Source organism: Gordionus sp. m RMFG-2023, chromosome 2, assembly GCF_954871325.1.
Source record: "Gordionus sp. m RMFG-2023 chromosome 2, tfGorSpeb1-WG-v2, whole genome shotgun sequence".
Taxonomy (NCBI): Eukaryota; Metazoa; Nematomorpha; class Gordioida; order Chordodea; family Parachordodidae; genus Gordionus; species Gordionus sp. m RMFG-2023.
In genome coordinates this window covers 53,855,675-53,869,976 of record NC_088776.1, presented here as the reverse complement: position 1 = coordinate 53,869,976, position 14,302 = coordinate 53,855,675, and the positions used below count along the sequence as shown (strand labels likewise).

The window sequence follows — 14,302 nt, the reverse complement described above, 5'->3', positions numbered from 1 at the left end:
GATTAAGATTTTAGGCAAATTAATATTATGTATGCCTAGATATTTAGCAATTATAGGTCCAAACTTTCCTACTATCTACTAGCAAAATTTCAGGACTGTGGAATATTATATTTGTTAAATTAATTTGGCGGTATTTAAAAATCGACCAATTAATAACTATTTAATATTAATATAGTAAAAACAAAGGAAATATAGGACTTACTCAAAGGCTATTTGCAAATATGAAACATGAATAAAAGTAATATTAAAAAATATTCATTTCATTTTCAAATAATATATTTAACTATTTAAAGATGAATCGCGGAAAAAAACCCAGAAATCCCCGAACCCCCAGGAAAAATAAACCCTCAGGGAAAAACCCCCGGAAATAAAACCCCCGGAAATAAAACTCTCCCCATTGAAAATAAACCACGGAAAAAAACCCTGAAATTTTTTTTTCGAATTTACTTAAGACCTAATAATATCGATAAATTTTTATTTGGATTTAATAAGATATAGATAAAGTATTTTAGAAAAAAATATTATAAAAATATCATTTAATAAGTTAAATTTAATTCATTATTTAAAGATTACTCATATACCCTCATAAAAATGCTTAAACAAAGAAAAATGTTGATGTTAAAATTGGTGGTGGGGAAAAATACACCATTAAAATACCCCATGTATACCTTATTTTCGTAAAAATTATTTGCTTAATTACTATATTAAGTAGACTAAATTTGACAAAAACAATTATATTTTAACAAATTATTAACTTTCAATTATCTAAATACCAGGAATTATAGCGTTTTCAATTCTGATAAACAATTTTAATTCATCCTGTTGATTAAATATAAATTTAAACCCTTAATGATAAACAATAAGATAATACATCTTAATAGCTGTCAATGATTGTTTGTTTATAAAATTATTTATCAATATAATATAATGCCAGCACATATAATGTCTCTTTTTATATCCACGGTAAATCAATCATGTATATCATATAAAATAACGTTATCTAATTTACAAAATATAATATATTAAACGATCGCCTTAAACCTCCATTATCTAAAATAAAAAGTATATTAATACAATAGGAATATATCGTTAAAAAAATATATTACTAACATGTAACAATCTATCAAAAAAAATATAAAAAATGAGAAAAAAAGAAAAGATCAGAAAAATTAAGATGAAAATGACTTAAAGAAATTGAAAAGGTTAGAAATATATGTAAAAGTTTACAATATAAGGAAAAATATCATAAAGAGTCAAAATATTGTTATGTATGATGAAAAAAAAGTAAAGAATTGTTAAAAAAAATGGAGTAGAGAAGTGAAAAAAAATAACGGAAAGTTTAAAAATTATTTTTAAAAAGACAAAAGAATTATCAAAAAATGAGAAGAAAAATAAAAATTGAGAAAAGATATAGTAAGAAAAATAAAATAAATAAATCGGAAAAACTTAGAAATAAAATAAGAAGGAATAATAAAAATTTTAAAAAAATTAACAAGAAAATTTTTTTTAAAATAACTATTGAATGAGAATTTTCCTTTTTTGATCGGGCCTTTTCCTATTATTATTGAAACTTTTCCTTTTTTAATTAGGACGAAGGTTTTTCAAGGGTTTTTTTCCGCTGGTGTATTATCATGGGGTTTTTTTCAGGAGTTTTTTTCCGGGGGCTTTTTTTCTATTACCATTTAAAGATTGTATAAATTATGAATTACTTCTTAAAAAAATACTGAAAAATAAACATAGTTTCAGATAAAAAATTATAAATATAAAATTCGGGTAGAGAAATTAAAATTAATTTGAAGATCGAGTCGCGATTGGGGGTCTAGAAAATATTTTATATATCACGGATCGTCCATCTATATCTAAATAAATTCCTTGCACCCCAAGCCCTTTTAAGCCAACGGCTCACAACAATTCTCTGAGATTGACTATAACAATTTTAAAAATGTCGCCACCCCCCTCTAGTGAAAATTCTGATTTTTGACTTTGTAAGTAAATATATAAAAAAATATATTAGACAACTTTATAATAAGTAAGCCTTAAATCTTTTGAAAATCTTGGCATGTTTTTAATTTATCTCATCTGCCGAAAATATTAAAACGACGTTTATAGATATTTATATTATTGTGTTTTATATAAAAAAAATTTATTTCATCAAATTTTTAAAGAATATATTTGCTGTAAAATAAATATTTTTTTAAAAATATATAATAGTTATATATTACTTATCAGTAACTCTAGAGAAATTATAGAAAAATTAGGTAAAAATATATTCATAAACAACTTTAAATATAGTTAACAATTTTGCAAAACATTTACAGATTTAAACAAATTTTTAAGATAGAAAATATTACTTACCAATTGTCAATTTTTTAAATATATCGTTAGAAATTGACACTTCCTTTTACATTGATCCTTACTTACTGATGGTAGGATTATATTTGCTGATGTTTTAATATCGTGAAAAATTAATCTATCTCTTCTTGATATATGATTTCTTTTATTTTAGATTAGCAGATAATATTTCAATTCACGGACTCTTTCTATGATATTTCCAAAAAAATTCGCAATGTAATTCCATAATTTATCATCTATATTTATATGTCAACATATCAATGGCCGAAATAAACATTCAATAAAATGACGCTAACATAAAAATTAGTTATTTTTTTATATTTATTTCAATTTAAATTAAAAATATAATTTCAATACCTTTAATTTCTTTATTAAAAACTCAATTATATCACATATTATTTTAAATATTGATAGTAGGAAAAGATGTCTTTCATTTTACTTACTTTTTAATTTAAAGATTTATTTTTATGAATATAAATATAGAGAAGATATATGTACTTATACAAAATTGGTGCCTTTAGACGAAGAATTTTTCGCATACATTGGTGATGTTGCATATTATTCTATTATCTACAAAATCGTGATATCAAGAAAATGTTCTATTTGATGTTTGAATATATCATTATCAGAACGCAATAGTAGTGTTACATAAATAATAATTTAAAATTGAAGAAAATTAATGCATTAATTTTAAAGTTGTGTTGGGAAATGTTTGTCATTGAAATAAAAATTTTTTTTAATTTTATTGGGAATTTTAACTTAAATATGTTCGGCAAATGTTTGTAAACTTTATTGTCATTGAAATTAAATAGAAATTGTAAATTGAATGTTATGGTAAAATTATTTGGATATAAGATAATTATAATAAAAATGAGTTAAAAATATTTTAAATTGAAAAATTGGTCTTAAATTAAAAATATATTTAAAATTTTTTTAAATATCTAAAAATAGTATAGATGATATAAGAATGGTAATATTATACAAATAAATTTTTTCATTCGAATATGGAATAATTTAGAAAAAAATATTTGTTTTAAAAAATTAATTTGCTGAGAATCTAATTACATTTAAAGATATATGTATAAATTGTTTTATTGATAAACCAATGCGATCAAATGGAATTTTTAAAAGAGGTTAAATGTGTCATAGTTCATTTTATTAATATGGTCTTAATTAACATTGGTTTTAATTAAGGTTGATATATTTAAACAGTATATTTGTTATTTATTTGTAAATGATCGACCTTAAATTAAATTTAAAGAAATCTTGACGAAATGGAAAAATCCATAAAAATCTTAATGTGGTTTGGGATATTACATTAGGAAGGTAATTCTCTATGTATATTTATTCTCAGTTTTTATGTGTAAATTTAATTTTATATATTAATTATAATAATATATGAATTTTAGTGTAATTTTATATCAAATTAGGTGACAATAATAAAATAATAATTTCTTTTATAATGATAAGGTGTGATGCATCACCTTACAACAGTTATCAATATTCCTCTAACTTTCTTAATTTTTTCCAAGAAAATTTATTTTTCTTTAAAAAATGTATCCCCTTATTTATAAATCCCCAACTGTTTACCTTTTTTTGCCTATGATTTTAATAGAATTGAGACCTTCTTTTCTAAATATCCCTAAGGTGTGACTATGACTATTAGTAGAGACTGTGTGTAAACATTTTTTTAAGGACAATTAAAATGTATAATTTTTTTTAAAAATTATTACCCGGAGCAGCCTCTTCTAATACTAAAAAGCATGTAAATTAAAAAAAATTATTAAATTCTATTTAAAGATCACTTTAAAAAAATCCTAAATAACATTTAATAATAAATAAGAAGGATTTGAATAGCGTCATTAAAAAGTCCGATTTAGGTCGATTTAATAAAACGGCCCGATTAAGATTAAAACAAAATTATACAAGCCTCGAGTTGGCAAATCGATGTCAAACATTTATGGCATCTATGAGCAAAGTTTCCAGACTTACACAATTTTGATTAAAATTATAATAGGGAAGCTTTATAAAATCGACCCGAATTGGACTTTTTAATAGCACTAGATTTTAAATATATATTTTTTTCTCTTTTTTTCATATCTTTTCTTTAATATCCTTCATATATGATTAATTATATGTTAATTTTTTTTCATTAAAAAATATATCCCCTTGCTGATTTATTTTTAAATGCTTTGTAAAGAGTTTCTTTTTGCCTATGATTTTAATAAAATTGAGAACTTCTTTTCTAAATATCCCTAATGACTTTGACTATTAAGACTGTGTATTTAAGGTCAAAATATTTTTTAAGGACAATTAAAATGTATAAAAATTATTACCCGGTGCAGCCTCTTCTAATACTAAAAAGCATGTAAATTAAAATAATTATTAAATTCAATTGGGAGATTATTTTAAAAATATCCGAAATAACATTTTATAATAAATAAGAAGGAATTGAATAGCGTCATTAAAAAATCAGATTTGGGTCGATTTAAAAAAACAGCCTGATTAAGATTATAGCCATAATAATATTATACAATCCTCGAGATTTTGCAAATAGATGTCCAAACATTTCTGTCATCTATGAGCAAAGTCACCAGACTTACATATTTGGTTACAAATATAATGGAACCGTTTTATAAAATCGGCTCGAATCAGGCTTTTTAACAAATTTGAAATATATTTTTTTCTCTTTGTTTATATCTTTTCCTTAATATACTTGATATATTTAAATGTTAAATTTTTTCATTAAAAATATTTCACCTGGAACAACTTCCTCTCCGACTTGTTAGTAAAAATATGAATTAATATTAATTAATTATTGCATACTCTATACTCTTTTTAAAAATTCTGAAAGAGGGTTTGGCATAATTATATTTTTCAATTACCAATTACAAATATTCGTGTTATATTTTTTAAAATTTAATTATAAATCAATAAATTTAGTAAAGATAGAGTATAAAATTTATTATGTTAATTTTTGAATTTCTTGTTCTATTCGCTTCAATTTATTTAAACCTTTTATCTTAGTTATCTTGTACTTCAAATATTCTTTCAATTTGATCATTATGTTTAGGCATAATAATAATTTAACTTAAAAATCGATTTTGTCAGTTGTAATAAAAAGGCATCTTTAGCACTACAATAATCAAGTGATAATATAAGACATAAAACAATACAATTGATGGTATTTCATATATAATATTTAAATATACTTTAATTTTCATATAATAGTAAAAAAAACATATCTGAAATAAAAGTAATAGCTCTTATTAAATATACTATATACATCCCTGAAATTTCAATAAAAAATTCTGCCCATCTCCCTACTTTGACATGTTAGAGCCTCCGGTATCTGATTTTATATATTAAAGATAATTTAGAAGAATTAAACAATTATTTGGTAAGGAAGTGAAACGCTTGAAGAGTACATAAATATTATAATCACTAATAATTCATAGAAATGAAAGCTTGCACATTTCTTCTCTTTCTAACTATTTTTATTTATTATATACCAAACTTCTCCTAGTTCTAATAAAAAAATATATTATATAATTCTTAACTTACATAAAAGAGAGAAAGATAAGTAAATTTTATTGTTCAGCTTGTAGTATAAATTTTAGGTAGATATCCTGAGTGAATCAATTACTTTGCTATTGTCATTCTTTGTATATATCTAATATATATATACATATGTTTTTTTAAATAGAAGATATATATATCCTTTTCTTTTTATTAAATAAATAATCGAAATTATATAAACTAATTAGAATAACATGTAAACTGAATATATGATAAGATATTTAGAAAATTTTTTTTTTATTAAATATAGTCATCATTCTCTGGTGACGGCCATATCTTTAAATAATTTAAAATACGTGATATTTTTAAGCTGATTTTTTGTTTGCTAATTCTTGATATTGTTGTTTTATGACTCTTTTGGTAAATTATTTTGATAAGCCTGACGGCCAAAGTATAACAAATTCCTTATTTGTCAAAATATATTTATTTAACATGCTTGGATAAGCTTCTAACTATTCGAGGCCTGATTTATTATTAATTACCAATGAACGAAGGTTAGTATTCTGATGTGTTTCATTTGCCTGAAAGTAGAATATTGATGAAGCATGTCACGATTGCAGATTACCAATCCTTTTGTAAATTAGAAAATGGATAAATTACGCCAAAGAATGTTTTATCTCAAAGCATTGTTTAACATGGTTTCCTCAAAAGATTTAATCAATTTGAAAATTAGATTTTTGTTTTTTACTATTGATCAAATAAAACAAACGAAAGCATAGATTAATGGTAATCTTAAGCTAAGTCCGCTACATTTTGTCGGTCCAATATTGATTTATATTTTCCCATATTTTAGAAGTTGATAGAAATAAAAAGGCGCCAGATAATCTGATGCAAATTATTTGTATTTTGGGAATAGTAAAAAATTTTTAAATTAAATAAAATGCCTGATGGGAAGTAAATCTTTGAAAATATTTTCTATTGAATAAAGATTAATCAGATTGTCTTCGATGTTTAGATACCTAAAGATCTTATTATTGGTGGCCTGAGGAACAATGATTTTATCTTTTATGAGTAAAAAGATAAATAATTGGGGAGGAAATATTTTTAGTTTAGTATATTTCACTTTTTTTATAAAAGGACAAATTTAGTTGTTGAAAATTTGAAATGATGATATCGATAGCTTTTATCATTAATGTGGCCAGTGTCTACATGGCCGGGGGGTAGGAGACAAATGCCTCCAAAAAATATTGGCATTTTGGGGGTAGGTATTAATTTTGGGGGGTAGATATTGATTTTTGGGGGGTAGGCATTTGTTTTTGGGGGGTAGGTATTGATTTTTGGAGGGTAATTTTTGACTTGTATTATGATATTTTTAAATCCAATAATCGATATGATTATCGTTGATTTTCTGAAAAATGTCAATTAAAGAAAAGATATCTGTCAATTTATAAATATTATACACTATATTTATTTTTTTAAATTTTTAGAAAATTCATTTACATAATGGGATTTAGATTTTCACAGTATCAATTTTAAATTATCAATATATATTTTTTTATAATAAGGACCTTTTGAATAAAGAATCCCTTTTATGATAAGATAATCCTACTCAATTAACAATATAAAGAAACATTTTTGGATTTTAAAAAGGTAATTTTTTAAGCATATAATTGCATTTTCCTTAATTTGATGATAGATAAATAAATATAATAAAGAATGAAGCTATTTTTATTTAATCTTAATATGTATACTTAATAAGTTATCTGGGTTTTGAACCATGGCAATTATTTTTGCTAATAATTTTTTAAATAATCATTTTCAATGGGGTAAATATTACCACATTTTTGTGAGGCAATCAGGTTGGACCCATAATTGATTTCTATTTATGATAAACGATTCTTTGAGGTAAGTGTAAATTATATACAAAATTATAAGTGAGAGGTGAAAACCATTGTGTGATAAAAAATTTGTTAAAAGAATTGATAAATTTTTTATTTCATTATTAGATAAATTTTATATAACATCAAATTTTCCATAATATATTTGGCCTTTTTTCTAAATATTTATAGAAATCTTGGGAGAATGAACAGATAATCTATTCCTCTCATTTGATTATTGATTTAAGAAAAGATTTCAATTAAATGAATTGACAAAGTGATTCCATATACTGAAATATTGTTTATTTTTGTTAACAATAAATTAAATTTTTGGATATGGCTTGGGAATAATCTTTGAAACCTATGATGTGGTTTGGGTTTGGATTTCCATTAAACATGAACTGGGCCTGAAAATTATTTTTACTTATGACCTAGGCTGGATGAAGAAATCAATGCCAGTGAAGGTCTCTAATTTCAATGATTAAAATATATCATTTCTCAGACTTTATTTGAAGATAAATGAATGGGCAAATCACAAATATGCCTGTTTTCAATTATTTGCAAAATTTATTAGGATTGTTAATTTAAAGAAACTATGATTTCAAAGCATCATACATTTCTAAAAATTGTTGGACACTAAGAAATAAAGAAATCAATTGTGAAGTGTATAATGGAGGAAATATTGATCCATGATTGTTTTGGCATAAATAACAAAAAATATTATATTTTTTGTGACCATGCATTAAGCTTACATATAATATAATAGGAATCTTTTAAGAAAACATTATCAAAAATATAAGTTAATAGCTGATAGTCCATTATGAATGACTGGTAATCAGAATTTTCTTCTTTATTCAATGATGGGTGCATAATAAATTTCCTTTATATGATGATGATTGAATCAGTAAATTTTTCATTATTTTTATAAAATATGTTAATAGAGTGTATATTTATGAATTTTAATTTAAAAACAATAAGGGTCTAGAATATATTTTTTTGATTATAAATTACAAATACAAATGAATAAGAATTTATTTTAAAAGATTTTAATATATTTTTTAGATTAAAAATATAATACAAATGAATAAAAATTTATTGTGCACATATATTAAAATATCTAAATATATATTTCTTTAATATATTTTGTAAAACCACTGGAAAATTTTAAAATTACACCCTCATTTAAACAAATATAAATTTAATTTCTGAATCACACCTCATAAGATAGGAGAATTTTAAGATTCAGCCATCCACCGTCAAATAAAGGATAAAATTATGATTCTCCATCATTCTTGATGGCCATCAGTGAGTAAAAAAATATTATCTAAATATTTATTTCATTTTTATTCTAGATGCCAAGTAACAAAACAATATATAAAGTCAAATGTGACTATATTAATTGTAAAACTTCTAAAATAAGAAGTGACAAAATAAATAACCATTATAAACATAAACATCCTCATGTCAAGTTATCTGATATCAAATTTACAAAGATAGCTATCAAAAAGGATAATAATTGGGTATCCTTAAATAAAGATATTCCATTCAATATCACAAATGGGGTTGAAACCAAGTTACAAAAAAAATCAATAACATCTTACTTCCAAAAAGTAATTTTTTATATATATTATTTTAATTCATGACAATAAATATAAGTAAAAATAACCTTAAATTTTGTGAATTAGTAGAAACCAATTCTTCATCTATAATTTGAGCATAATACTTTTAATTTTTATTAAAGATAAGATTTTTAATATATAGGTACATTTTTATTATGCCCTTTATCAATTTTGAAGGAAATAAATTATAAGAATATTTAAATATTTCAACTTTTGTTAAAAGAAAATTTATATATTATAATTAAGAATAAAATAAGTCATTTGCCTAAAATTTTCACTACTCTTTATTTAATAATTAGCACAAATCTTTTATTGAAGATTCCCAAATTATATTATCTCATACAATGCCCAGTTCCAGTGATCTGCTGATTTTGAATAATGAGGTACTTAATTTAAATAAGATTTGTTTTATAATTTTGAAGGGAATAAATGAGGATATTCAGATATTTTCATGAACAAATTTTAATTAATCTTTATTTAATAATTAGCTCAAATCTTTTACTGAAGATTCCCAAATTATATTATCTCATACAATGCCCAGTTCCAGTGATCTGGTGATTTTGAATGATGAGGTACTTAATTTAAATAAGATTTGTTTGATAATTCTGAAGTGAATAAATTATGAAATATTTTCCACTTTTCTATATCTTAATTAAGAATAAAATTTTTATTAAAATTAAGATTTTCATAAGTAAACAAATTTTAACCATTCTTTATTTAATAATTAGCATGAATCTTTTATTGAAGATTCCCAAATTATATTATCTTCTCATACAATGCCCAGTTCCAGTGATCTGCTGATTTTGAATAATGAGGTACTTAATTTAAATAAGATTTCTTTTATAATTTTGAAGGGAATAAATGAGGATATTCAGATATTTTCATGAATAAACAAATTTTAATTATTCTTTATTTAATAAGTAGCACAAATCTTTTACTGAAGATTCCCAAATTATATTATCTCATACAATGCCCAGTTCCAGTGATCTGGTGATTTTGAATGATGAGGTACTTAATTTAAATAAGATTTGTTTGATAATTCTGAAGTGAATAAATTATGAAATATTTTCCACTTTTCTATATCTTAATTAAGAATAAAATTTTTATTAAAATTAAGATTTTCATAAGTAAACAAATTTTAACCACTCTTTATTTAATAATTAGCATGAATCTTTTATTGAAGATTCCCAAATTATATTATCTTCTCATACAATGCCCAGTTCCAGTGATCTGCTGATTTTGAATAATGAGGTACTTAATTTAAATAAGATTTCTTTTATAATTTTGAAGGGAATAAATGAGGATATTCAGATATTTTCATGAATAAACAAATTTTAATTATTCTTTATTTAATAATTAGCACAAATCTTTTACTGAAGATTCCCAAATTATATTATCTTCTCATACAATGCCCAGTTCCAGTGATCTGCTGATTTTGAATGATGAGGTATTTAATTTAAATAAAACTATACACTCTTTAATAATAATTAGCAAACACACAAAGTTATTGAAAATTCCCCAATTATATCTTTTTTTCATCCAATTATCAATCCCAATGCAAGCCAAAATATTTCAAACATTAAAGGCCCAAATATTATTCAATTATATAAAAAAAAGGAGCCTAATGACCCTTTTCATTTCATATTCTTTAGAATGACAAATATCTTGATTAATTTCATAATTTCCATAGGCCCATGTCAGCCATGTTCAAATATATTTCAATATCCTGTTACTCACAAAAGGTTTTTAAAAAATTTAATTTTTATTAATTTTTACGCATCCATTATTTCTACTTTTAAATAGGAGCATGAATATATCCTATTATAAAAAGGTTAATATTGATGGTTCCCTCAAACCAAGAAATTGGTTATCCTATAGCACCACTTTAGACAAAGTCTTTTGTCTTTATTGTCTTATGTTTGGTGGCCCTAAATCCAATACTTTTTGGACTCAACTTGGAGTAAATAATTGGAAAAATTTTAAGCGTGACTTAGAGAGACATGAGTCATCTTCTATTCATAAGGATTGTGAATACACCAACATGACTTGGCTTGCAAATAAGCGTATTCAAGATCATTTTCTATCAAATAGGCTTGATATAATAATGGAAAATCGTAATATAGTTCATAATATTATTGATGCCATTATATACCTTATAAAATGTAACATAGCCTTTTGGGGCACTAATTCGAATGAAGGTAATTTTATGTGCCTCATAAAATTAATGGCAAAAACGGTTCCAACTTTACGGGCATACATTGATAACAACGAAAAATTGAGGAGAAAAAAATCAGATAAAATTTCAAGACCTTATATAAATTTATTGTCATATGGCCATGTGAAAAAAATTATTGAAGTCATTAAGATAAAAATAATAAAATGTATTATTCAAAAAATTAAAGAGAATTGTGCCTATAGCATCATATTAGATGGAACATATGATGTGTCTAAAAAAGAATGCATTGCTTTACTTGTAAGATATATAGAAGATGATCCGCATCCACATCCTGTAGAAAGGATCATCCATGTTTTTACAACATCAGAAACCACCGGGGAAAATATAAAGAAACATGTTTTTTCTAAGTTCAAAGATCTTGGTCTTCCTCTTGATTATATGGTTGGGCAAAGTATGGATGGTGCAGGGAATATGAGAGGAGTATACAAAGGAATGCAGGCTTTAATATTGAAAGAGGCTCCAAAAGCCATATATATTTGGTGCCATGCACATAGGCTCAATTTAGTAGTTGCTCATGTTTGTGGATGCAAAATAGAAATGAAAAAGGTAATGGGAATATTGGATGAGTTATATAATTTCATGAATGGGGTAAGACGTCAAGGAGTGTTTGTTAAATATCAAATGACAAAGTCTAAAAAATCTCTTAAAAGAATAAAAAATACAACAAGGTAAATATAATATTTTTAATGTAACTTATCTTTTTTTAGAAATTGGTCATCATCTTATAAAGCTGTAGAAATTTTTTTAGATGTTTATGAACATATTATAGCATCATTAAATGAATTAAAAGATTCTAATGACCCAAGCACCTCTTCTATTGCCGATGGATTATTAACAAGAATTAAGGATGAAGATTTCATATTAAGTCTATTTATTTTGAAAGAAATATTGAAATGCACACATGAGGCTTGTATTGAAATGCAGGCAGTTGGTAATGATTTGGCTATGGTAACTAAATTAATACAACACACAAAAAATAAATTACAAAGACTAAGAGGTTAAAATTAGTTACGATTTCTATAAATAATTTTAAAATGTAGCTAATGGGGATAATATTTTTTTAAAATTGCATTCCTTATCTAACAGTTATTTGAAAAAGAATAATGTTACAACGGAATTGCATAATATAAAATCAATATTCAAATTTGATCAAACAGCATTCAATAATTATGTTAAACAAAAAAAAAACAAGTTGAATAAAAAAAGATTTAAAATTATTATTTAGCATTATAGATATAAAAGGGAAATATTTTTCCCTGTGCTTGATACAATCATTAATGATTTAAATGAAAGATTTAATTATGATTGTTTAAATTTTTTATCTCAAATATCTCTTTTTACACCAGCTGGAATTATAGCCAATGATAGAATAGAAGGGTGGCAAATATCTCAAATTTGTCATACTTACCAATTAAATGCTCAAGATATTGCTCGTGAATATAATGATTTTCGATCTTTATATTTGGATTCACAAGCAATCATTTATTGCAAGGATCTTTTGAAAATAAAAAAGAATGATGGGTTATATATTGATGAAAGTAATTTATTGATATTTTATTTAAAATTATATATAATTAAAGGTATTGTAAACGATGAAACCGAGGAAGATATCAATAACGATAACATAATTAATACAAAAAAATGGATAAAATATTCATTTATACTACCATATCGTCTTTTAAATAAATTAAATTCTTATTCTAATTTATATTTATTATATAAATATTTATTGACTCTACCAACTACTTCTTGTTCAGCCGAAAGAGTGATGAGCAAAGTCAAAATAAATAAAACTAGAATGCGGAATAAAATTTCTGACCCCTTTTTAGAAAATTTACTTCTAATATCCAGCGAAATTGATGTTTTTGAAAGATTTAAAATAGACGACATTATAACGCGATTTGCATCTACGTCTAAAAGATTAACTAAATTATTAATAAAATAAGTTATATCTTTTTCACAGCTAATTATATACGCCTTTTTAATAATGTAAATTTAATTTAATAGTTTTTTATATCATTCTAGTCCGGTGCATAATATAATACTATATTCATTTTATTTAAATATTTTATAATAGTTATATTTACATAAATGTTTTTATAATTCCAGTGCAAAATATATTATATTCATTTTATTTTAATATTTTATATAAAACTTATATTTACATAGATGTTTTTATAATTCCAGTGCAACTATATTCATTTTTTTCTCATATTTTATATAAAAGTTATATTTACATAAAAAAATTTATATTTCCAGTGCAAAATATACTCTATTCATTTTATATTTTATATAATAGTTATATTTACATAAATGTTTTTATAATTCTTGTGCAAAATATACTATATTCTTTATTCTAATATTTTATATAAAAGTTATATTTACATAAAAATTTTTTTTATATAATAGTTATATCTATATGAATGTTTTTAATTAATATAAAGGCATTAGTATTTATAGAATCAAGCTATACCTCTTTAAAATTACTCATTTTGTCTTTTTTACTTAATATAAAGGTATTAGTAATTATAGAATCAAGCTATACCTCTTTAAAATTACTCATCTTATATTTTTTTACTAAATTTTTGATATTTTTTTATAGTAATGTAAATATGTTATCTCATTTAATACTATTATATTAATTTTTATGAAAATAAATTGATTATCAATCAAATTATGAAAAGATTGCACTACCTACT

The 14,302-nt window shown here is 23.3% G+C and overlaps 1 protein-coding gene across 4 annotated transcripts; it reads left to right on the top strand.

Annotated features, from left to right (window-relative positions):
• The first annotated feature begins 7,276 nt into the window (after positions 1 to 7,276).
• Positions 7,277 to 14,065, top strand: LOC135923300 (zinc finger MYM-type protein 1-like). Of its 4 annotated transcripts, none has more exons than XM_065457973.1 (16): positions 7,277 to 7,394; positions 7,437 to 7,521; positions 8,973 to 9,057; positions 9,101 to 9,358; positions 9,667 to 9,750; positions 9,856 to 9,939; positions 10,096 to 10,182; positions 10,292 to 10,375; positions 10,532 to 10,618; positions 10,728 to 10,814; positions 10,859 to 11,109; positions 11,171 to 12,271; positions 12,311 to 12,600; positions 12,644 to 12,794; positions 12,837 to 13,141; positions 13,184 to 14,065. In XM_065457973.1, the coding sequence occupies exons 4-16, from the start codon at positions 9,101 to 9,103 to the stop codon at positions 13,546 to 13,548; spliced, it is 3,234 nt and encodes a 1,077-aa protein (XP_065314045.1). In that variant the 5' UTR covers positions 7,277 to 7,394; positions 7,437 to 7,521; positions 8,973 to 9,057; the 3' UTR covers positions 13,549 to 14,065. The 4 variants fall into 4 exon arrangements, with proteins under 4 accessions (XP_065314045.1, XP_065314044.1, XP_065314043.1 ...); XM_065457972.1 differs by having other exon boundaries at positions 7,941 to 9,053; XM_065457971.1 differs by having other exon boundaries at positions 7,941 to 9,057.
• Positions 14,066 to 14,302: the final 237 nt, after the last annotated feature.

Coding starts and splice junctions, on each gene's coding strand:
- LOC135923300 (XM_065457974.1), top strand. CDS start 9,101: ATGCCAAGTAACAAAACAATATATAAAGTCAAATGTGACTATATTAAT. Junction 9,359..9,666: donor TAACATCTTACTTCCAAAAA/GTAATTTTTTAT, acceptor TTTAATAATTAG/CACAAATCTTTTATTGAAGA. Junction 11,110..11,170: donor TATCCTGTTACTCACAAAAG/GTTTTTAAAAAA, acceptor ACTTTTAAATAG/GAGCATGAATATATCCTATT.